The sequence below is a fragment of the Miscanthus floridulus genome, chromosome 3, assembly GCF_019320115.1.
Source record: "Miscanthus floridulus cultivar M001 chromosome 3, ASM1932011v1, whole genome shotgun sequence".
Lineage (NCBI taxonomy): Eukaryota > Viridiplantae > Streptophyta > Magnoliopsida > Poales > Poaceae > Miscanthus > Miscanthus floridulus.
Genome location: NC_089582.1, coordinates 130,620,384 through 130,645,880, shown reverse-complemented (window position 1 = coordinate 130,645,880; position 25,497 = coordinate 130,620,384). Strand labels below are relative to the sequence as shown.

Genomic DNA, 25,497 nt, shown 5'->3' with positions numbered 1-25,497 from the left:
CACGTTCAAGTGGATCTAATCCCACGGATCGATGAGATGGAAGTACCGCAGGACCGATGTCATGGATTCGTAGTGGATCCGTGATTAAGATTAATATTAAGCGTCCATCTAATCAGGCATTTACCGTACATCTGGATCGAGAAGGAGAAGATGAAGGAAGAACTCCCATCGAAGAGATTTCTACGGGATTAAATCCAATGGAGGAGGAAATGTGCCTAGTGGATAGCGGTAACACTAATTCTATATTAAGGGACACTAAATATTTCCAAACTCTAACTAAGAGACAAGAAATGTATAATAATCGCTGGACGCGATGCAACAATAGTTGGATCTAGTTGCGACACTATCACACATCCCATAGGTACTCAAATTATAATTAAGGATACACTATTGTATCCCGATTCAACTCGTACCTTACTTAGCTACAGAGATATCAAAAAATGGACTTCACGTGGAAACACATGAAGAACATAAAGAGGAATTTATTCTCTTAATCAAAGATAACAGATATAGCAAACAAATTCTTGAGAAAATTTCCTCTTTACCATCTGGAATTTATTATACATACATCAAACCTGTACCGCATGTTTCCTATAAATTAACTTTTCAGAATGTCAATACATTCCAAACTTGGCATGATCGCCTTGGTCATCCTGGCATAGGATGATGCAAAAAATTATAAACAATTCTCATGGTCATGACTTAGCTAATTCCACGTTCCCAAGTGACAAACACCACATCGTTGAGGTGGTTGGTAAGATCAACACGGGGCACACATGCTAACCAAGGCTCGTAGGATTCCCAATCAACTGCACTCCATATCTTGTGGACCGAATTTGGGCTCTTCTTGTCCTGGTGCATTGGTTAGGTTCCGTTTGGATCCCATGAGCTAATAGTACTGTAGCTGCAAAACTTAGCTCTCTAGTGGAACCAAACACTCGTTAATAGCTCAACTAATAGCTCAAAATAAACTATTTAGCTAATAAAAAAGTTATTACCTAGCTCTTAGTAACTAAGTACTGTTAACTATTAGTTGGAGGACTTAAATGGAGCTCAGTAATTGATCGACTAATGATCTCACTAGTAAAAAGCTATTTGCTGACTTCCTTCAGGTAGCAGCTCTTATGGGCTGTGTTTGAGATGGGTTCCTTTTTCTCCAACAATTGAAATATGAGTCAATTGTATAATTTATATGATAAATATATTTATGATGATTTAGCTAAGTGTTGATAGAAGTATACAAAGTTCGACTTTACTAAAATAAATTAATTGCATTTTCAACGGATGGACGGAGTATATCTTAGTGCCGTATGAAGATTCTTTGTTGTCTTGATGTAGAACGAGGCACTTAACTCATCCCCAATGGATGCGTGTACCCTCCTTTTCTAGGAAACACAAAGTAGGTAGTCATTTCAAACTTTCTTTAAATTAAAATAGTCATCCAAATATCCAACAAGTTCACACAAAATATATGCCCGCATAGAAGTGAATGCTGATGAAAAAAGGGGATACCAATCTATGCATAAACATTTCTCAACCACTATTTCGGTTTCATGTGGTTGTTCTCTACTTCCTCTGGATTAAGGTCCGTCAAGATTATGCCAAAAAACAGCACTATAAATATTGAAACAACCACACCCACTATCCCTTTGTCATTATTTTATCACTGCTATCAGTTCATATATGTGACATCGATTGTCATTATTTTATCACTGCTATTAGTTCATATATGTGACATCGACCAAGCGAGAAAATGTGATGCTAAATCGCAGTTCTTTTATCATACCATGCCACTAATTCCCGACATTCAATCAAATCAAACACTCCCCACATCGTATTCTTCCTCCTTCGCATCATATACTTGACCAAGTGCTCGTGGCGTTCTTTAAGACTTGTTTGGATCTCCTAGAACTAATAATTGGCTGATAAAAATTAGTTATGGTCTGGTTTAGATCCCCAACTCATAGTCTGACTAATGTCTTACTTACCACATAGCTAACTATTCACTATTAACTTTCTAGCTAACACATAATAGTTAGCTGATAGGATCCAAACAGGATCTTAATATCCTCACCAAAGCATGCTTCGCCATTGCAATCCTCAAATCATCCCTGCCTCACTAACCCGTCGTGTCGTGATACTCTTTGTTTGGCCACATGCCTTGTGTCTAGTCTAGACACAGTCCGTGCCCAGTGTTATCTTTGTTGTCTCGCGGCACCACCCCTACGCGCTTAACCGTTAGACAGTTGGCCGTCTTCGAACATTTCTCTAGGGTTTAGGGTTTAGGGTCTAGGACTATCGGTGGTCAACCTCCCCATGCAGCCCCGCAATTCCCAGTGCTGGAGCCAGACAAGTTGGTCAAGGGTTGCTAAAAGTAGACAAGGTGTCTTGGAATCATTGAAAATTAATTAAATTTTCGTTTTGGGGCTTTGTTTATCTCTTAGGATGATTTTAGGATTATATTTGTCTTAGTGATTCTACGGGCAACGCCGGTGCTGCAGCTCAATAGCAGTGGTTCTTGCTCCACACCTGCTTCACCCTAATCAAGCGCATGTTTAGGAAACATCATGCATGAGGGAGAAAATCTGATTGTTTTAATGGTAAACTTAAAGAACCGAGCAGGATCTCATAGAAGCCGGATGTTGTGAATACAAATGTGGTCTGTGGGGTTTCAAATTTTCTGAAGTTTTAATGTTCCGAAAAGGCAGTTGCCATTTCTTGGCCCACGTGATGCACTGGTCTGGCCACCACCCATCCATCAGATTGATGTTTTCCACATGCGCCAAAGTGTACGTCAAGCTGTAGCTTTATGTGATGAATGCATGGATTTTAAAAAAAAAAGAGAGAGAAGAAGAAGAAGAAGAAGAAGAAGAGAGATCATATGGAACATATCCAATCAGCAAAAAGACATGAAAAATGATCAGACATTTTAAATGGGGCTGCACCGCTGCACATACCCAACAAAGTTAGCAGGATAATTACACATATCCGGTGGTAAAAAAAAGGCTCTCTGGTTCTGTCCCTCCCCAGCAGTAAAAACGGATTATATCATGTCCGGCGAGCGAGCTAGCCAGGGATCGTGATTGTGCCCACTGCCCATGGAGTGGATTCGCCGTGACGTCGTATATATGGACGCTCTGCTCCGATCCAGTGCTCCCTGTTGGTATTGGCTGTTGGCTGCGGACGCTTGCCCAGATCGCTCGGGTTAGCTGTGGACCGCCTGCAGGTAATGCACTTAAATATATATGCAGGTTTTACTACATATGCATTTAAATATATACTATATCTACATCATAGTAAAATTTAATGTATCTAAAAAACATCAAAACATGCTATAATTTGAAAAAGGGGAGTAGTTTATCACGTGGGGGCTATCAGTTCATATATATGACATCGACGAAGCGAGAAAATGTGATGCTAAGTTGTAGACCTTTTTTTTCACATCACGCCACTAATTCACATCACTAGATCAAACCAAACACTCCCCATTTGACCTTGCTGTGATAGATACTTATCATCTAGGTGCAGATTAGAGGGTGAAACTGTTACTGGTTGATAGAATTCAGGAGAGGGAGGCAGAGAGGGAGAGAGAGGGGGATGTAGATGTATCTGACCGTCAGCTTTGGAGGACACTACGTCAGATTTGGATATCACTGCCGGTATCATCATTGTCGGATTTGTGAGAACCGACAGTGATGTACCTTCACTGCCGGTTATGAGTTTGAAAAATGAGAAAATGATTGGGGCTGGGCTAAAACCGGCAGTGAAGCACCACATCACTGCCGTTTTGTGGCTTGAACCGGTAGTGTTTTTGCGGTCACTTATCACTGCCGGTTCAAGCCACAAACCGGCAGTGATTTGGCTCTATCACTGTTGGTTCTAGTCAAGAACCGACGGTGATAAGCCTATAGCACAAAAAGGCTGTAGGCGTCATCTTCTTCCTCCTCTCTTCCATCCCGAGAACAGAGACGCGCGTTTGGGCCCTTCCCTCCATTGTTGCGGCTGCTTTTCACCATGAAGCTAGTGCTTGGATTTTGAAGAATGGCTTGATCAGGCCAAGATGAAGAGGAACGCTAAGAAGGCCACGGAGAAAGAAGGTGCACAGAGAAAATTCATTTAATAAATTATAAAATGGAACAAAAAAATTTGGGCCACCTGGGACTCAAACACAGGTCTCGAGGGCTAAGTTGAGGGGTCTTAACCATTGGGCCAGTAGGAGGAGTTCGAAAGAAATCTAAAAGTTGTCCTACTTAACACCTAACTGCTACACCACATCACTGTCGGTTTAGAGAATGGCCCGGCAGTAATGTACCCCATCACTATCGGTTTACAATCAAAACCGGCAGTGATGAGCTATTTCCAAAGTAAATTAATAATTTATTAAATAGAACAAAAAAATTTTGCCGCCTGGGACTCAAACACGGGTCTCGGGGGCAAAGTTAAGGGGTCTTAACCGTTGCGCCAATAGGAGGAGTTTGAAACAAAACGAAAAGTTATCCTACTTAACACCTAACTGCTACACCATATCACTGTCGGTTTGGGGAATGAACCGACGGTGATGTACCCCATTACTGTCGGTTTACAAGCAAAACCGACAGTGATATACCCCATTCATTGTTAGTTTTTAAACTAAAACCGACAGTGATGTGTAGATGCTCCTCACATGCCAACAGTGCTCCCATTGACCACAACAGTTGGAACACTGCTCCCACATACCCCGACAACTTTAGTTCAGAAATAAAAATGTACCACGACTGCTAGCCCCTATAAAATGGCTCTCGGCCAGGAGCTAGCCTCTCCATGCATGTTGGTTTCAGGCAGGCCTTATCAGCCATGATACAATATTTTCCTCTCACAACAAACCACAGATATTGTTATGCGTCGTAGTCCACCAAAATGGTGCACACAAGAGGTACTAGAAGAATGCTACTGAAGATAGAGCAACACTGAAGATTGGAGATGCCACGAGGTTCACAGAGCCATCCGCTGCGGTACGCATCTGGAAAAAGGCCATGTACAGATAAGGTGGATTCATCGATGCCACCTTGCCATCTCCAACTGGTATAGCTCGTAGACCACCTCGGTGCTACTGTTTGCCCTTAGTTGATGCTAGAAGAATGCTACTGAGGTGGTTACATTATAATGTGTTGATACACATTGATTGTAACATTGACATATACGCAAATAGGTCTTTGTTATCATATATGAAATTTTAGTGTAAGGTCTTTGTTATTGTATATGTAATTTATTTTTAATATTTTTGTTATTTTTTTATGTATTTCATTACTATCTAAATAAATATATCATTGTTGTTAAAACTTTCCCACTGTATTATCTAAATAAATATATCATTTACATATATGCACCTTCACTGTCGGTTCTGCTTACAAACCGTCAGTGATATTAACTTTCACTGTCGGTTCTACTTAAAAATCGGCAGTGATGTCCATGCCCCCTTTATAAAACAAACCATCGGCCGCATACATCGATCCCACCCACCCACGAACTCTCACAGTCTCATTTCTCACGTTTCACTCTCACTTCTCAAGAAATCCACTCTCTCTGTGTGATTTGGTCATGGCTCATGCATTTTTCAATAGTATTGATATGTTGTCTTCTCCAATATTCTATCTATATTCATTTGATCTATAGTTATATTCATGTTTCATTGCATTCTACATTTATATATATTCTTATTCCTTGCGTTCGATCTATATTTAATTATGTTGCCATATTTTACTTGGAAGATTTTTTTGTGCATATATTTTATGTTCATATTTTTTTGTATTTTATCGATCGGGTGGTATGAACAACGGACCTCCCCCACCACAAGAACCAGGTTTCCACCCTAGCGATGAGACATTCGCTCCTAATGTGGCCATTCCACGGTTCCCTGTTCCAGCTATTGTATAAAATATTTTTCAACATCTTTTATTTTTTGATGCTAACAAATAAGTATAATTAGTTTAATATCATTATTGCATACATATATGTCGCAGACTATATCCCCAATAGATTGGCTGCGAATAGCACTTAGCTGGTTCTTTATCTCGGACATCGTTGAGAACATGGCATCTAATGCAAGTGATCAGCTATGGACATGTGAACTCAGTTTTTCCATCCCTTTAAGGGGTGCAAATCATCGGAACCATATCCACGAGACGGGAAGACAGAGCCCGAACGTGATAAGCGCCCAATTCAGTGCCATGTGCATCTTTTTAGAGGCACTTTGACGTGTTTTCTATGATGTGCCTGATTTCTCGCACTTTAAGGCATTTGCTTTGAATGCTGGTGATATCCCCGTCCCGCAAGCAAGCAAATGGTTTACGAGCTACAACCATGCGGATATGGTAAAATAGTCACTTATACCTGAGTCATGGTTATTTGCTGTTTATTATTGTAAAAATAATCTCTATTTTTTTTCTTTTTCTCCGCATGTAGATTACGCTCTAGGACCTTACCTATGCTACATGTGGCTTGTGGGATGTTCTAGACCAAGCTACGGAGCAACTCGAGTACGATTGGGACTTCTGTAATGGTAACCTCGGACAGCTCACTGTAGAAGGACGCCAGTACTGCATAAGGATTACTAACATGGGTAGTGATCGTTCAGTAGGTTACATCTATGGCTGACCATTCTTTCGGTATTGTGAGGCACGAGAGAGTGCACTCATACGGGCATTGGACTTCATCGATACAAGCGGATACATAAGCCGTGACATCAATTACCATATATGGCTACAAAGGCATGTTAGTGTGCGTGGCCCGATCGAACCCGGTAGTGATTCTGATAGTATTAATGTTTATTATGTTGTTTTTAAGGTCATAGTTGAATTGGGTTCTAATTTTAATTTGTATGGCTTTGTGTGCTTAATTATTATCATGTAATATTTGTTGGACAACTAGAAATATACATTCTGGTGTCGTATTTGTCTCAAACTTTTTCTTAGGCTTTCACGTGCCACATGTGAAGGAAACACCTAGTTTGGGATTTTTCGAAGATGGTTTGCTACTTTCTGATGTTTAATTGAATTTTCGTGCGACGACACCATTTAATTATAGGTTGAACTTGGTCTACCTACGAAAAAATCCGGAATGGTGCTAAACTTTTACACAGGCTCTAATGTGCCCTAGGGATAAGAAATTTGTAGAGGTGGATGACAAAATCTATTGGGTCCAAGATGAAATTCACCCTCTTTTATCTCATTCGGCATAGAGAAAAATATAATAAATAAAAAAAACTAATCAGAAAAACCTCAGATCCTATGTGGGGTCTTAATTTGGGTGTACATGCTTGCCAAAAAAAATTTAAGCCATTTCGACATAGGTGGAGTATACATGCTTCATAGAGTTATATGTGCCCTTTCATCGAACCATGACTATACATGTAGGTTATCAAGGTTTCTGTGGTTCATAAGCATTCCGGTGTCGTATTAGTCTCAAATTTTTTTTAGGCTTGCACATGCCACGTGTGAAGAAAACACCAAGTTTAAGATTTTTCAGAGATTGTTTGCTACTTTCTGAGATTTAATTGAATTTCCGCACAATGAGACAGTTTAATTATAGGTTGAACTGAGTCTACCCATGAAAAGATCCAAAATGGTGCCATACTTTTACACAAGCTCTAATATGCCCTAGGGATAAGAATTTTGTAGAGGTGGATGACAAAATATATTGGATCCAAGATGAAATTCACCCTCTTTTGTCTCATTCAGCACAGAGAAAAATATAATAAATAAAAAAACTGATCAGAAAAACCTCAGATCCTATGTAGGGTCTTAATTTGGGTGTACATGCTTGCCTAAAAATTTTCAAGCCATTTCGACATAGGTGGAGTATACATGCTTCACAGAGATACATGTGCCCTTTAATCGAACCATGACTATATACATTGGTTATCAAATTTTATTTGGTTCATACGCATTCTAATATCGTATTGGTCTCAAACTTTTTCTTAGGCTTGCATGTGCCACGTGTGAAGAAAACACCAAGTTTGGGATTTTTCAGAGAAGGTTTGCTACTTTCTGATGTTTAATTGAATTTCCGCACGACAAGACCGTTTAATTATAGGTTGAACTGAGTCTACCCACGAAAAGATCTAGAATGGTGCCAAACTTTTACATATGCTTTAATGTGTCCTAGGGATAAGAATTTTGTGGAGGTGGATGACAAAATCTATTGGATCCAAAATGAAATTCACCCTCTTTTGTCTTATTCGGTAGAGAGAAAAATATAATAAATAAAAAAATTGATCAGAAAAAACTTAGATCCTGTATGGGGTCTTAATTTGTGTGTACATGCTTTCCAAAAAAATTTCAAACCATTTCAACATAGATAGAGTATATATGCTTCACAGAGGTAGATGTGCCCTTTCATAGAACTATGACTATACACGTAGGTTATCAATGTTTCTGTGGTTCATAGGCATTTCGGTGTCATATTGGTCTCAAACTTTTTCTTAGGCTTACACGTGCCACGTGTGAAGGAAACACCAAGTTTGAGATTTTTCGGAGATGGTTTGCTACTTTCTGATGTTTAATTGAATTTCCGCGCGACGAGACAGTTTAATTATAGGTTGAACTGAGTCTACCCACGAAAAAATCCGGAATGGTGCCAAACTTTTATACAGGCTCTAATGTGCCCTAGGGATAAGAATTTTGTGAAGGTAAATGATAAAATCTATTTGGTCCAAGATGAAATTCACCCTCTTTTGTCTCATTCGGTACAGAGAAAAATATAATAAATAAAAAAACTTATCAAAAAATCTCTGATCTTGTGTAGAGTCTTAATTTGGGTGTACATGCTTGCCAAAAAAATTTCAAGTCATTTCGACATAGACGGAGTATACATGCTTCACAGAGGTAAATATGTTCTTTCATCAAACCATGACTATACACATAGGTTATCAAGGTTTATTTGGTTCATACGCATTCTGGTATTGTATTGGTCTTAAACTTTTTCTTAGGCTTGCACGTGCCACGTGTGAAGAAAATACCAAGTTTGGGATTTTTCGGAGATGGTTTGCTACTTTCTGAGGTTTAATTGAATTTCCGCGTGATGAGACCGTTTAATTATAGGTTGAATTGAGTCTACCCATGTAAAGATCCAAAATGATGCTTTTACACAGGCTCTAATGTATCCTAGGGATAAGAATTTTGTGAAGGTGAATGACAAAATCTATTGGGTCCAAGATAAAATTCACCCTCTTTTGTCTCATTCAGCACACAGAAAAATAAAAATAAATAAAAAAACTAATCAGAAAAATCTAAGATCCTGTGTGGGGTCTTAATTTGGGCGTACAAGCTTGCTAAAAAAATTTCAAGCCATTTCGACATAGGAATACATATGCTTCTATTTATTCAGTATATAAAAGAAATTTTTTAATATATATAAACATTGTTGTCGATTTCAAAAAACCAACATTATTGAGAATAAACCAACAGTGATACTGGTTATCACTGTCGGTTTTTTTTAAAAACTGGTTGTGATATTTAAAAAATTAAAAAAATTATGCCAGCCCTCGGTTTCGAGCTCGGGTCTCAGGCTATAGAGTTTAGAGACTTAACCGCTGCGCTAGTATAGGAAGTGTGCTTAGGGTTATTTACTTTTTCGTTTTGACCTTGAGGCCACTTAATAAATTATAAAATAGAACAAAAAAATTTGGGTCGCCTGGGACTCGAATACGGGTCTCGGGGGCTAAGTTGAGGGGTGTTAACTGTTGCGCCAGTAGGAGGAGTTTGAAATAAAACGAAAAGTTATCCTACTTAACACCTAACTGCTTCACCACATCACTACTGGTTTGGGGAATGACCCAGCAGTGGTGTACTCCATCACTGTCGGTTTACAATCAAAACTGAAAGTGATGAGCTATTTTTCTAAGTAAATTAATAATTTGTAAAAAACAAAAAAATTTGGGCCGCTTAGGACTCGAGCACGGGTCTCAGGGCTTGGTTGAAGGGTCTTAACCGTTGAGACAGTCGGAGGAGTTCGAAACAAAACAAAAAGTTATAATACTTAAGACCTAACTGCTAAACCACATCACTGTCGGTTTAGAGAATGACCCGGCAATGATGTACACACATCACTGTCGGTTTGGGGAGTTATCCGGCAGTGATGTACCCCCATCACTATCGGTTTTGACTTACAATCGACAGTGATGAGATACTGGTATTAAAGAGGCACGGGTTGAAATTTTCCAAATTCATTTCAACCCCGCGCCAACCCCTCTCCTCGCACCGCCGGAGCACCACCCCGCGCCGGAGCACCGCCCCACGCCGTCCACCGCCCCACACCGGAGCACCACCCCAAGAGCACCGCCCCACGTCGTCCACCACCCCAAGCCAGAGCACCGCACTGTCTATGCCCTCGTTCGTCGTCCACGACACCGGCCGTGCCCCTCCTCCTCCTCGGTGAGTGCGTTCAGGAGCACTCCCACCGTCGAGGCCTTCAGGAGCGCGCGGACAGCTGCTTTCCCTCCCCCACGGTGAGTGCGTGGCTCACTGCCCGCTGTGTGTTTGATGAAATGCCCCACGGTATTAGCGCCTCATAGTAGCGCTTCTCCCTCCTGGTTCCTACCTTCCACCACCTATGGCTAGTAATATTACTGATTTTTTTTGTATCACCCACATCACACGTATAATCATGGTCATCTCAACTCCATCTTCCATGAGTATTAGTGGTCTCCTTAGACCACGTAGGCTCGGATGCCAGGTAAAGGAAAAAAGCAGGGGCATCGGTGGCTTCATGGATTGCTAGATAGAGCACGGGATGAGTAAAGTGACCGAGTCACAAGATGGCATAATATGGAGTAGTTGGGACAAGAAGAAAGTGACAAATATACACCGTGTTAGGAAAAATTAGTTCTAATACATCCACTCCTATGTGTATTATAGTTTTTAAGACAGTTGATAGTGTATGACCACATTGATGATGTTGTTAGGGTATGTTTGTTTGTTCAGGCAAGAATCCCAGGCATCCGATTTTTAAATGTCTGGAACGAAAAATAAAGAACTACCTTGTGACTTCGAAAAGCATTTGCTGGTTTTTTATGAGCTTTCTAGCATCCTTACTAAGATAGTCTTTTCTAGCAGATTTTAGATGATTATTGATGATGATGTATTGTGTGATCTTGACACAAACACTGTAGCTATGTATTTGATGTTCAAGTACAAATTTGTGTGCTCTCGCCTCTTTGTCAGTCAGGAGAAGAAATGATACATTTCAATGGCACAGACATGCACAAGCATCCCAAAAATGCATCTAGTTGATTTTTTAATTTCCTAGAAGATGTGGTTTTCTATTATTTGTTCATCAACCCTTTTACAGCAAAAGCCCCATTGACATACCTACAAATATTGTTCATTAGAGCAGTGGTATCCATAGCCTCATGTTTTATGTAGATTTTGATATAACCGTGTGTGGATTACCAATGCATCAATGAGAGGTTTTTTAAGATACTAATGGCAATGTAAAACATGACATAGATAGGTGACACCTGAATAAGTGGATTTTATTAAGATATGACTATATAAGTCAATATCAGCTTCCTCCAAAATTCATAAACCAATCGGTATAATATGACTATTGCGAGCAATGAAGAATTTAGTTATTCATCATGCACATGAGCAATACTGAAAATGTATTGCCAAACAATGTTCTTACTCTTAAGCTTCCCTAGTTCAGTGAGTTACTATTACCGCTTACCACATGCCTAATTTACTTAAATGTACAGGCAACCATGGCATGGTATATAGTGCATGTTGGTCACATGCCTGAGATTTATCGAATCTGGGAAGATTGCTATGCTCAAGTCAATTGCTACCCTGGTAATTTGCACAAAAAGTACAACATAGAAGCTGAAGCTTTGAGGGCATACTATAGTCATCCAGCCTACCTTACAAACTATGGGCAACCGACCTACTATGGTCCAATGAATGCAAACCATGGCCATCTGCTGGCACTAGAGATTGAAGAGAAGCCACCTGTCGGAGATGTGAAGATTAGGAGAGTTGCTCCTTGGTCTTAGAAAGATGTCATACTTTTATTTATGGCTATGGTCATTGCTTTTCTTATTTGGAAGTTGATGTAGGCTTAGTTTCGTAGAACAGCAGGTGGACTTTATTGTATGTGGTCAATCAAACAATGAATTTGTTCTAGGTGAACATATGCTATTATTTGACTTTGTTGTATGTGGACTTATTATTAGACTTTGCATTAAACATATTATATATATATAGGTGTGTGTGTGTGTATATAAAAACATATGCTATTAGTAGTTGTCCTCATCCAAAACTAACCATGATCGTGTCACAGCCATGACTCATCATCGCCTGTTACCCCATCACCGAAGAATAGATCGGCAACAAGAAGCGGCTGATATCGCTAGGACGGGAGAGCCGCATGATCCGACAAACGATGATGGTGTCAATCAAGACGGTGAGAACGAGTAGCCATAAACCCCGTCTGGCCTGCTCGATCTGGGTCAAAATGACCAAGATGGCCAGGTAACTTAGGTATCATGTGACTATGTAGCCACACACGCTAATCAATTGAGAGGGTCATAGCTTACTTGGTGTCTCTAGCAGGAGCCTCCACTGGCCAAGGAGCCAGAGGGTTCGGGTAGCAGGAAGGCTAGATCCAAGCAAGGCGTGTCAAAGATTCCTATTGGTAGGAATGCACACTGGCACATTACTGAGTTCGATGAATTCAGGGATCCACTCTCACCGCCTATAGCTTTGACCAAATACAAGACTATCCTTGGGTTACTTGTTAGAGACTTCATCCCAATTAGGTACAGGAAGTAGATTGGGAAAGATGATGACCCATGGAGGGTTCCCGAAAGTGAGAATGATTACATATGGGATGTCAAGATCCTAGAGTATTTCACTTTCCCAAGGGTGTATGACAGGGAGTTAGTCAAGAAAAAAGCAAAAGAAACCATGGGGACATGCTTCAAGAATTTCAAGGGGACATTGTACAAGAATTTTGTCCTCCAAAATAAAGAGCCAGATTTCGAGCAAGCAGAAGGACTTCTGGCAAGATTTCAAGGAATACAGGTTATCCGAGGAGTACTTAGAACTGAGCAGGAAGAATAAGGAGAACTCGCAGAAAGCGATGAATCCTCATCATCTCAGCTCTCGTGGCTACGCCAAAAAGGTGTCAGAATTTGAAGCAGAACTTCAAAAGATGGATCACCTTGGTGAGGAAGGCGTTCAGGTTGAGACCACCGATTGGGAGCCTAGATCGGTAATATACTGTATGGAGAGGAATGTATGGCACGACAAGCACAGGAGCTTTAGCTCCATAAATGAACCCATGAGCGAACTCATCCAGAGGATCTCCTAGGTAACTGAGGAGGTGAGGCAAGGGACTCGCACTTCTAATAGGGAGAAAGACATGCTCACCCAAGCACTCAGAACCAAGGAGCACCCTGGTCGCACTAGAGGAACCGGTGTTGTTCCTTGGAAACTAGCATTCCCCCAAGAATCTAACACTTACCGAAGCCGCCCGAGGGGTAGAGCGGAACAGGAGGCAGAGTATTTGAGGCGACTAAAAGAGATGGAAGACAGAATAGAAGCACAGATTGAGGCAACTATTGAAGCAAGAGTCGAGCAAATTTTGTTGTTTAAGGGCTCAGGAGTACCATAAAACCCTACTCCTACTACCTTTAGCCCACAGTTTAGGGGTCGCAACAGCTACGAATTGACCTCGCTCGATGAAGAAGAGATGAATGTGCCTCATCCGGTGGACGGCATCACTGAACCCGTCAATGTCAAGTTGTACATCTGTCAGGAATGGACAAAGGATAAGGTGGCGCTTGGCCAGGCCTGGCCTGTGGGAGACGGGACAATTAATGGCCGCCCAATTCCACAGGGGCACGCTCGCGTCACCATTGATAGAATACTTGATAAGAAGTATAACAATATACCCATTGAGTACCCCGTAGTGGAAGACATGCTGAAACTTGGTCAAAACAAGGGCTCTCAAGTGGCCTGGCGCAAGCGCTTCATTAAGCTTGACCATCAATTGTCCTCTAATGATGAGGACAACTATGAGTCTTCGGCCACCCGCGATGATCACTCACCATCTCTCAACAGAGATCACTCTCCTCCTTATCCGGAGCCATCACCCCTGAGAAGACAAAGGTCTCCTATTCCTCCTCGTTCGACTCCATCTTCATCAGTCCCAAGAAAAGAGACTCCTCCTCCATCTTCATCAGCGCCGGGAAAATAGAATTCTTATCGTCATCCTCCTCCTCCTCCACCTTAGCCCAAAACAAGATCAAGGACATCCTCGCAGTCGCAGAAAAGGTCCTTGGATTCGGTCGCAAATGCTCCCAAAGTGGACCAACAAAAAAGAAAAAAGTTGTTCAGTGGCAGCGTTACCACCTTGATGAAAGAAAAATTTACAGCACACATCTCGAAGGAAGATTGTGTTAGTTTCTTCAATCTCTGTGCCTCACTACCTTCGTATTTGTTGAAGTCCGAATTCGAAAGACAAATACAGAATAAATACGCTACAACAAGAGACAAAGAAAAACACAATAAAGATTTAAGGAACATACATAAGTACGTCGAAGACAACCCAGGATTAACCATGGAAGAGGCCATGAACATCTATTATGATGTACAAGGAACGGGAACACCGGTAATAAAGTATGAAAGGGGCAATCTTTTGGTTCCTGATCATGAGTATAAAAATCTGACAACATATATGCGCCAGTTACATGAATATTACATGGCTCAAGCAACAGAGACGGATGACTTTGGTTTTAAGGTTATTATCCGTTCACCACATGTTTTCCATTATCCTGAAGAAGAGAAGTTCAATGTCGAGTGGGAGTGCTTGTTTCAGCTATACCAGAACGCTCTCTCGATGTTCAAATGTTGACGCTATGGATTATGTAAGTACCCTACACGTACGATATTACAATTAACTACTCTCTCGAGACACAAATTGTTAACTTTTGAGCACTTCCCATGATTTTATGTAGGTGTATAGCAAAATTTTGCATTCTAAAAAGCAAATAGGATTACATAGGCTTCTTGGACCCCTTGCGAGTCAATGAGAGGACATGTTAGGCCTCCATGGATGTGACGTGGAAGACCTGAAACAGAGATTGATTGTTGTTTTCGACAAATTCACGATGAAGAACAAAACCCACATACTTCTAGCCTACAACTGCGAGTATATGTTCTCGACTCTTAATTTTATGCTTCTTTTTTCATTAAGATTATTCGATAATTAGGATTCTATGATTGCAGCAACTATTTTGTCTTCATTTGTGTCAATCTTGCTAAAAATCTTATTGAGGTGTGGGCCTTTAAGAAAAAACCATTTCATCATTTGGATGCACTGGTGGCAGTGCTGAATTATTAAGCGATTCTAATAACATATTATTTTCTAATCACACATACCGCTTTCTAATGTTTCTCTCTTTAATGTTGCTCAGTGTTCGAAGAAGACATATCGGTAGGACGCAGGTCCCATTCAAGGTTGTCGAAATAGAGGGGAAGTACCTATCACAGCCGGCGGAAAACAATGAATGCGGGTTTTATGTAATGTGGGCAATGCTTCGCTACATCAGCGGAAAATCAGAAGAAGCTGATAAGTTGGTGTGTATAATCCTCATTTCATTTATATCAGTTAATAATTCAACAAAATGATTTACTATTCCTCTTTGGATATCATCTTTTTTGAACGACAGCGCAAGAAATATAACCACGAAAGGCTGTTAGACATGGAGATCGTCGCACTGCAATCGGAGCTGGCAAAATTCATCTTAGCTGAGGTATTGAAAAAAGATGGAGTATTTTCCATTGCACAATCCGTGAAGTACAAGGACCAGTATGGCCCAGAGCGGCTCGCCAGATTATTGTAAGAAGTCCGAGAAGCATTGCACAATCTGTGAAGTCCAAGAACATTTCTTTTTTATTTTGAGGGATCGAGATCTGGATAAAAACATTTGAATTGTAACCGTAACATTTGTAATGTTTAATATTGATGGACATGTCGTCTACATAGCGTATATAAGCGAAACCCGATTCCACAAAAAAAATATAAATTAAAATAAATTATAAAATAATAAAATACGAACGGGCCCTCACTGCCGGTTAGCAATAAACTGACAGTGTTGTCGTAACCATCACTGCCGATTAGCAACAAACCACCATTGTTATTGTAACCATCACTGCCGGTTAGCAACAAACCGACAGTGTTGGCTTGCTCAACACTGCCGGCTTGAGCCATGAACCGACAGTGATGGTTACGACAACACTGTCGGTTTGAGCCATGAACCGACAGTGTAGGCTTGCTCAACACTGCTGGCTTGAGCCAAGAACCGACACTCTTGATGCAACCTTCACTGTCGGTTGGGACTACAAACCGACAGTGTTATTTAACTGGACACTATCGGGTGGACCCAGGAACCGACACTGTTGCCTATAGATCAGTGTCGGTTTTTAAGAACCGACAGTGATGTCAACCCCCATCACTGCCGGTATACCACTGTCGGTTCAAAATCCGGCAGTGAAAGGGATTTTTGAACCGACAGTGATGTCCATATCTGGGGTAGTGGGATGACGAGCCGTCCACGGCGTAGTCGTCACGGAGGGTGTCGGGTAGTGGAAACAGTGGCGTCCGGCGTGGAGTAGACGTCGGGCGTGGTGCAGAGACGGCGGTGATGGCGGTGGTGCATCCCGTCGCTTACAGCTCCCCTTTCTAGATCGGATTGGTGTTAGGACATCACGGTGGGGCGTTGGCGGCTACCGGTGAACTTCGTGTTATGTGCCCTAGCCCCCACCGTCCTTTTAATAGTGCTACGCGACGGATACCCATCAGCCACTTAGAACCGGCTGAGCGCCCCCCTATCAGGGCGTGGATCAAGGTCCCAATTAATCGTTGAGCCAACGGGTAGAGATCATCCTAACCTGCTGAAGTAGACAAGGTGCGTTGGAATTATTGAAAAATAATTGAATTTTGATTGTTAGGCTTTTTTGTCTTTGTAGGGATGATTTTTAGGATTATTTTTCTCCATAGTGATTCTACATACAAGGCCGCAGCAGTGGCCCCTACTCCGACCTGCTTCTCCCTAATCAAGCGCATGCTATGTAGGAAGCATGAGCCTCTGAGTTTTTCAAAGGCAAACTTAATAAAGAATCGACTAGGCTCTCATAGAAAGTTAGAAACCGAATCTTGTAAATACAAACAAGGCAGTTGCCATTTCTTCGCCCACGTGGTCCGGATCTCTGGTCTTGCCACCCATCCATATCATCACATCGACGTTTTCCACATGAATCAAAGTGTCAAGCTGTAGCTTTAAGTGATGAATGCATGGCTTTCAAAAAAGATCACGGAACATAACCAAGCAGCAAGAAGACATGAAAAAAATCAGTCATTTTAAAACGGGGCTGACATACCCAACAAAGTAGGTAGGATACGTAATTATACATATCCGGTGGTAAAAAGCTGGCTCTATCGCTCCCAGCAGTAAAACAGAGTACCACATCATGTCCGGCAAGCGAGCTTACGGGTCGTGATTGTGCGTGCCCATGGAGATTGAGTCGATTCGCCGTGCCGTCGTATGGATCACTCTCTGCCGGCCTGATCCAGCGTCCCTGTTGCTGCCGGCTGCCGGCTGCCGGCTGCCGGCTGCTGACGCTTGCCCAGCATATCGCTCGGGTTAGCTGTGGACCGCCTTGGGTTACTTTTGGGCCAGGGGCGGGGGCGGGGGCTCCAGTAACTTTTTCGCCCGATGCCGGGCGAGCGACGGATGGATAGGGAACGGACGGAAACGGAAGCTGAGGCACTGTTCCTCCGAGCCACGTGGCCCGAGCTGCGGCTGGCGGCCACGTCGCTGGCGCGGCACACAAAGGACGGCACCGAATCCTGTTGACTTCCCACACCCGTCGCCCTCGCGCCCTTTATAAGCCTTCCAACCCGCCCCCGCCCCCACCCCTACTCGATCTCCTGCCCTCTTCCTTTCTAGCTCGATCGAGCTCAGTTTCACACCCCTGTAGCTGTAGCTGGAGCGCAACGCAACGACGCTCCCGCCGGCCTGTCCTGCTCGAGCTGCGGCTAGCTACAGCTGAAACTGATAAGCTCGTGTAGCAGCGAGACAAACCAGGCCTTTTTTCGCTCGCCCCTTTCCCCACGGGCACGGGCTCCGTTGTCGCCGTCGTCGTCCCAAGCTGCCTGCCTGCAGCTTCGTCTACCTGCCGGTTGAGGAAGCGACCGGTCGATCCAGGCCATCGATGGGGCGCGCGCCGTGCTGCGAGAAGAGCGGGCTGAAGAAGGGGCCGTGGACGCCCGAGGAGGACGAGAAGCTCGTCGCCTACATCAAGAAGCACGGGCAGGGCAACTGGCGCACCCTCCCCAAGAATGCCGGTGAGCGCCCTGACCGTCATCCCGACGGAACTCACAGCTCATCATACGCATAGATATATCCATGCATATCCTCTCCTCGCCCCCGATCGATCCATCGATCCTTCTCATGGCACGCAGGGCTGGCACGGTGCGGGAAGAGCTGCCGGCTGCGGTGGACCAACTACCTGAGGCCGGACATCAAGCGCGGCCGCTTCTCCTTCGAGGAGGAGGAGACCATCATCCAGCTCCACAGCATCCTCGGCAACAAGTAAGCACACAAAAGTAGACAAAATACTGATAAGTTCGATTAATACAGGTGTGTTACGAGAAAAAAAAATACTGTAAGTTGCCAAATTTTGTGGTGAAATGCTACTGTAGTATTTTCGTTGTTATTTAACAATTAGTGTCTAATCATAGTCTAATTAGGCTTAAAAGATTCGTCTCGTGGATTTCGTCTAAACTGTGTAATTAGTTTTATTTTTTATTTATATTTAATGCTTCATGCATGTGTCCAAAGATTCGATGTGATGGAGAATCTTGAAAAATTTGGCAAAATGAGATGGAACTAAACTGGCTCTAGGCGGATACAGCAGTACGGTTTCTGATGCGTGATTGGCTATGATGGTGGTTAGGTGGTCAGCGATCGCGGCGCGGTTGCCCGGGCGGACGGACAACGAGATCAAGAACTACTGGAACACGCACATCCGCAAGCGCCTGCTGCGCATGGGCATCGACCCCGTCACCCACGCGCCGCGCCTCGACCTCCTCGACCTCTCCGCGCTCCTAAAGCCCGCCGCCGCCTACTACCCCACGCAGGCCGACCTCGACACGCTCCGCGCCTTGGAGACGCTCGCCAGCTACCCGGACCTCCTCCGCCTCGCCTCCACCCTGCTCTCCGGTCCGCCCGCTCCAGCGATCGGAGACCACCAGCAGCAGCAGCTCCTGCCGTGGATCCTGCAGGCGCAGATGGCGCAGCAGGCGGCCGCTGCCATGGCGCAACAGGTGGCGCCGCCGCCGCCGCAGGCCGAACAGTTCATGCAGCAGCAGGCCGGAGCCGCGTGCCAGCAAATGCCGGACCTGGTCCACACAAACCCGACGCTGCAGCAGCAGGTCGCGGCGGCGCAACACCAGCCCCAGGACATGGCCGCGGCGGCTTGCCACAGCATGCAGCCGCCTACGGGCTACGATGTCGACAGCCTGGATGTCCCGGCGCTGATGCAGATGGTGCAGGCCGACCCGTCGAACCTGCAGCAGTGGAGCAGCACGGTGACAAGCAGCAGCAACAACAACAACGTCGGCTCCGGCGTGTCCACACCGTCGTCCAGCCCGGTGGCGCGGTTGAATCACTCGACCACCTCCACCACCACGACGTACGGCGGCGCGAGCGCGAGCACGAGCAACGACGCCACCGCCGCCGCGCTGTTCAACATGCAGCTGTCTGAGCTCCTTGACGTGAGCGACTACATGTAACAACGACCAAAAAAATTCACTGGAGCACGGGCCCGAGATCCGTGGAAACTAGGTCCAACACTTCATCAGATCACGTACCGCAAAGGGGCAAACGAAAATCTATCTCAGGACGGACGGACGGACGCATTTTTGTACAGGATTGTTGTTGCACCTCCTTTAATTATCCAGTTCGTTCATGATCGATCAGTGATTAATTACTGTTAGAAGCTTTCCACGAATTTCTACTACTGTAATTTTCGTCTTTTCAATTAGCTAGGCTAGACGTGTGGTGCGTGTCAGTGTGGGGAACCACGGCGAAGGTGTCCTGGCATGATTGGTGAGACGGCTGCTGTCACTCTCGCTCGCATCACGGCTTTGTCTCCAGCGAAGAAAATCAGGGTTGCTTTTCTTAGAATGCTACTGCCTTACTCACCCATGCTTCGTCTCCTTCTGATTTCCCCTTATGTCATTGGGGACTGTATGGCGGGAATATAAAATACGTAATAAGGACACCACCAGTAACTGTCATGGTCACAACTGATGGATGCATGATAGATGATATCGACAATCTTCGATGGTTGAGAAAAAAACAGATCAGTAGCTAACACTGCTGGTATGGTGTGCAACACGCATGCAGCTTAATGATTGCTGCTGCCTGCCTGCTCCCTCTCTGATGAGCGGCACACAATTGCTTGATCAATCTGTTGATGAGTATGCCATGTTCGGTTGGCTGATAAGCCATGGCTAAAAATATTGTTGGCTGATTTGTTGTGAGAGAAAAATACTGTTCGTCGATCGAAAAAAGTATGGCTTATAAGCCAAGTGAACCGGGTGTATATGTTGTTGGACTGCTGTTGGGTTTTCAAAGTCAAATAAATCTCTATTATATTGATGGCTATTACATACTTTTTAAGTTAGTAGACAACAAGTCTAATAACATATATGTAGAATATTGCAACTTGATATTGCTTGCTTGGTCTATGCATGGTCACCAGAGGTGTAACGGATGACCCATGCATGCATTGACAGTTTGACACGACTTACAAGCTTGCATGTGACTTGTGCACACTAATAGAGAAACGACTTTCCATTGATGGCCAAAAAATATTTAGTCCCGATTTCAAATTACAAACCGAGACTAAAGAAGGCATGAGACATTTAGTCTCGGTTTGTAATACAAACTAGGACTAAGTCCACCTTTTAGTCCTGGTTTGTAACGGTTATCGAGACGTGTAAGTGCTAGAAGCTTTAGTCAGGGTTAGAGACACGAACCCAGATTAAAAGGATGACTTTTAGTTCTGGTTTGAGACACAAACCTAGACTAAAGGTACATTTAGTCTCGGTTTGTGTCTCAAACCCGGACTAAAGGTGCCTCCAGAGTAAATTTAAAAGGAAAGCGCATCTTATCTAAGTCGGATGTGTGGTGGGAGTTAAGATGACAACGCGCCCAACCACTGAAGTGGAGGGGTCTTGAGTTTGAATCTCCACAGTTGCAACTTTTTTTAACCCAAGAAACACCTTACCTTAAGGGGGTTACGTACTAATAAGGCCAATCTGTTGACACCAAGTGTGCATAGACAGTGCCACAACTAGTGCAACTGACCTTTGATCATCGTCTCATGGACGGTATCTACACAGGAGCAGGTCAACGTCTGCATGAATAATGCACGTAAACGTGTACGTATGAACAAACTTATTAGCGGCGAATAAGTATTGCTCTTTAATTTGATCAAATCTACACGAAGAATACGTGCAGCCGCCGTGACCTCGTCGATCTCGAACTCAAAATTAAAGTGTGGATGTGGGCTTTGAGCCTTTGACTTTCTGCTAGAAGAAATATATCATACTGACCATGTCAATGGAGCTAATTATTAAGCACAAGGTGTTTTTCTCACTATATGTATAGTACTGCTAGCAATTAATAATACATAAAATCATGGTCCCAAGGAAAATACTACGAAACTTTTATTCGAACCCTATTAATTGATCAGTACCCCTTTCTGAAAGCCAGTATTCCACATCGATGTGGGACATAGCTTATATGTATTACTCTGCAAGTTAAACTTATTTTTTAATCATAATTAATTTTAATGTCGACGTCTTAGAAACTATTGCCATTGAATAACTCCCTAATTTATTATGTTCACAATTGGTGAGAGGCTGACACAACACCTAGGTCCAATACTATGTAAAAAACCGACATCACAGACGCACGTTCAGAGTCATCACATACGCATGACACATCTGTAATAAGGGCTTATTATAGACGCGTGTTTATCCCGCCGGACTACACTAGTACAGAAACAAGCTGTACTCCTGGTTGGAAAACCCCTTCGGTCCCGGTTTCCCAACCGGGAGCACGAATCCGGGAGTAAAGGACCCTTCCTTTAGTCCTGGTTTCTTGCCCGGGACTAAAGGTCCACCTTTAGTCCCGGTTGATAATACCAACCGGGGCTAAAGAGGCCTCCTGGCCTAGCCACGTAGGCCGACCCTTTAGTCCCGGTTGGTATTATCAACCGGGACTAAAGGTTTTCTTTTTTGTTATAAATGTTATAATATGGTAGCTGTTGTTTGGTTTTTTTATTATAATATGGTTGCTGTTTGGTTTATTGTTATAAATGTTAGATAAAAAGTTATGGTAGCTGTTTGGATTGCAGCCGCATGTTAGTCAAAATGCCCCATATACATTCTCACTAGGAAATGTTTGAATAATCATCACAAGCACACGAGAAGATTAACAATGTTTACTAAAACAGTAGCACTAGAGCAATATACTATCAGCTTCTAGCTTTTACAAAATGAACAGCCAGCCACTACAAAATCAACAGCCGGCCTTCCATTCTTCGTGACGATACAGTCCTTGCCTTCCATTCTTCATGATCAGATAGTCAAAATAACACATGCAAATGTTCAAAAGAAAGATGAAATTAGTCATATAATAAACTAAAATAGCTTGGAATACAAATGTACCGCATGAGCTAATTTTGTCAACAACAAAAAAATTCTAACACCACATGCCAAATCTGAAGATTTTCTATATATTAGTTAACAAAAAAATTGTCTATTCGATAGTAATCTTGCCTAGATTAAAGAAACGAAGCACCTGCAATGATTTGTCCATATATACTAAAGAAAGAAAGCACTAACTAGCAAGAACCAGATGGATTCACTGTATCTCTACATGGATTTATTCTTACAAAAATCAATGGAAAGGGGAAAATGGAAATGCCTTCTCTGGCGGCTGCAGGGGTTGCTGCGCCTGAACCTTCTTCCGCACAGACTGGATCTGCATGAATCACCACCACGAGATGGATGAATCTTCACCTGGCTGATTGATTTGCCTCGGTTGTGGCTTCCGATTCCACATCCACAAGATCACAGCTTCTACAAGACCAAAAGTATATTTTAGATCTACACAGATGGGAAAACTAGAGATTAGCATATGGTAACGAGAGAGAAGATGAGAAGCTGCACAAGTTCATCACTTGTGTGGACGAAGAAGACACCCATGCTCAATGGGCAGGACGGTTCTTGTATATAGGAGGGGACCTTTAGTCCCGGTTGGAGACAACAACCGGGACGGACTAAAGGTCCATTTCTAGTCTCGGACGAAGCCTCCAGCCGGGAGTAGACTTTTACTCTCGGTTGGAGGGACCAACCGGGAGTAAAAGTTAACCTTTAGTCCCGGTTGGTAGCTCCAACCGGGACTAAAGGTCCCCTGCAGCAAAAGCCTGCCGCAGTAGCTGTTGGGCAGGGACTTTTAGTAGCTACCAACCGGGACTAAAGGTTTCTCTAGTCCCGGGCACGAAAAATATCGGGACTAAAGCCAAATTTCGAAGTGGATCAAAAGTCGTTTCTCTACTAGTGCTAGCGGCCCTGGTCGGCGACTTACTACATACGCTTGTTAGGAATGCGCGTCTATAAACTCATATCACACACGCACGTTCGTCTGGTGTCTGTAGGAATCGCTGGTAGATATGTTTGTTTTTACATAGTGCAAGCCCTACATGTCAGCCTTACATTCAATAGCAGATGCTACTATGCTAGGGCCTAGGGGTAAAAAACTGCTTGTGTTATTACAGGTTCTGGTTATAAAAGCCACAATCCACAATCCAAAGTGAAACAAGCGGGCCCTAAGACTGTCTTCAACAACCACGACCCAAAATACAAGACACATTCGTCGTTTGGGTAGCGCTATAGTCAAATGGTTCAATACCTATTTTTGGTCTTCTCCAACAACAAGACCCAAAAGATAACTCTTTCTACAAATGGGTCTCCAGGAGAGAAGATACCCAAAAGACACAAGATTTATACAGGTTCAGACCGTCAGCTTGACGTAATACCCTACATCATGTGCTCTGTTAGTTTGTATTGGTTGTGTATCAGATTCGATATATTAGGCTAAGCCTAGGATCCGTATGAGGATCGACTAGGGGACCCCGCCTCTCCTTATATACTTTGGAGGGGTATGGTTACAAGGAAAATATCCTATTTGGTATTACAATATCTTTTTGTAGCTTTACGGTGCACACCGACCAGTGTCGTGCGCCGCACGTCTTGATCTTGTGGGCTGAGCCACCTCTGGTGGTGCGGTCCATGTCTTGTCCTATGGATACCAGGGGTCATATCCCCCACATGTACATATTGTTATTATTCATGTATTGTATCAGCAACTCTGTGTTATTCTTTCTGTATATTTTAGTTCACTCATGGAATCTATTATTTGTTTGTTTTGTGTAGTAAAAAAATTAAGGATCTGAAAAGGAGATTGACAATGTCATTGTAAATTGTAATTTAGTCCATCTATTATTTAGTTTATAATTTGGCATCTTCAACTCATTCCACTACATTTCTGAATATCTAGAACCCATAGAAAAAAATAGTTATTTGTTATATTTGGTATATAAGTTAGCTTAATTTCAATTTTGGTCCATCTGTTATTTGTTTTGCAATTTACTTAGTTGTCTGTATCTACCTCATACGTCATTCTTGACTCTCATACTGACATGTCAGTTTGTACTCCAAAGATTCTGATAGCAAAGTGAGTTTAGGTTGCAATTTTTTTAGTACCTTCTTATTTTATTTACACTAATTAGTTCTGTATATATAGCGTGATAGGTTTTTGTAAATTGTGTATAAGGCTTGCTTTATATTAAACTTGTAGACAGTGATAGGCTTGCTTTATCTCTATTGTTTTGTTTTCAGACTAGAGAATTATAATTGATTTAATCTGGTTCTGTAAATTTTGAGTGGTTCTATACCTATTTTAGCTAATTTTGGCTCTAATGCAAATATTTTTGTGATGCAGATATGTATTATGAAGGGACATGGTGGTTCTGCTGATGAAAAAGTAAGTCAGTTTCTCTCTGAATGTATTCCAGTTTTCTTCTATGTTTTTTGGTTATATTCTAGAATTTTGCTACTGCTCTAGCTCTAAATAATGGTTTCCTGGTTATTGGTATCCTAGTTATAATGTAGTTCTACTTCAGTTACAGTTGTTCATCAGGTATAATTTATAGGTATTATTTATGTAAGTAGTACTAAGTGCTAAAACTTCATTACTTATATAGTACTAAGTTGTTTGTTTAATATAATGACCTCATTTTTTTGTTTAGCTATATATATTGGAAATTTGGTTTTCCTTTTGTTTGTTTGGGTGCAGTTCCCTCGTTATATTTGTGATTT

General features: G+C 42.7%; 1 protein-coding gene across 1 annotated transcript; it reads left to right on the top strand.

Annotated features, from left to right (window-relative positions):
* Positions 1–17,975: 17,975 nt before the first annotated feature.
* LOC136546949 (transcription factor MYB102-like) lies at positions 17,976–20,169 on the top strand. The gene is made up of 3 exons (XM_066538904.1): positions 17,976–18,384; positions 18,502–18,631; positions 18,996–20,169. Exons 1-3 carry the CDS (start codon positions 18,252–18,254, stop codon positions 19,831–19,833), a joined length of 1,101 nt encoding a protein of 366 aa, XP_066395001.1. The 5' UTR covers positions 17,976–18,251; the 3' UTR covers positions 19,834–20,169.
* The last annotated feature ends 5,328 nt before the right edge of the window (positions 20,170–25,497 follow it).

Bases quoted from the DNA above. Each gene is read 5' to 3' on its own strand.
- LOC136546949 (XM_066538904.1), top strand. From the start codon at position 18,252: ATGGGGCGCGCGCCGTGCTGCGAGAAGAGCGGGCTGAAGAAGGGGCCG. The intron at 18,385-18,501 runs GTGAGCGCCCTG...CATGGCACGCAG, and splicing joins CACCCTCCCCAAGAATGCCG to GGCTGGCACGGTGCGGGAAG. The intron at 18,632-18,995 runs GTAAGCACACAA...GATGGTGGTTAG, and splicing joins CACAGCATCCTCGGCAACAA to GTGGTCAGCGATCGCGGCGC.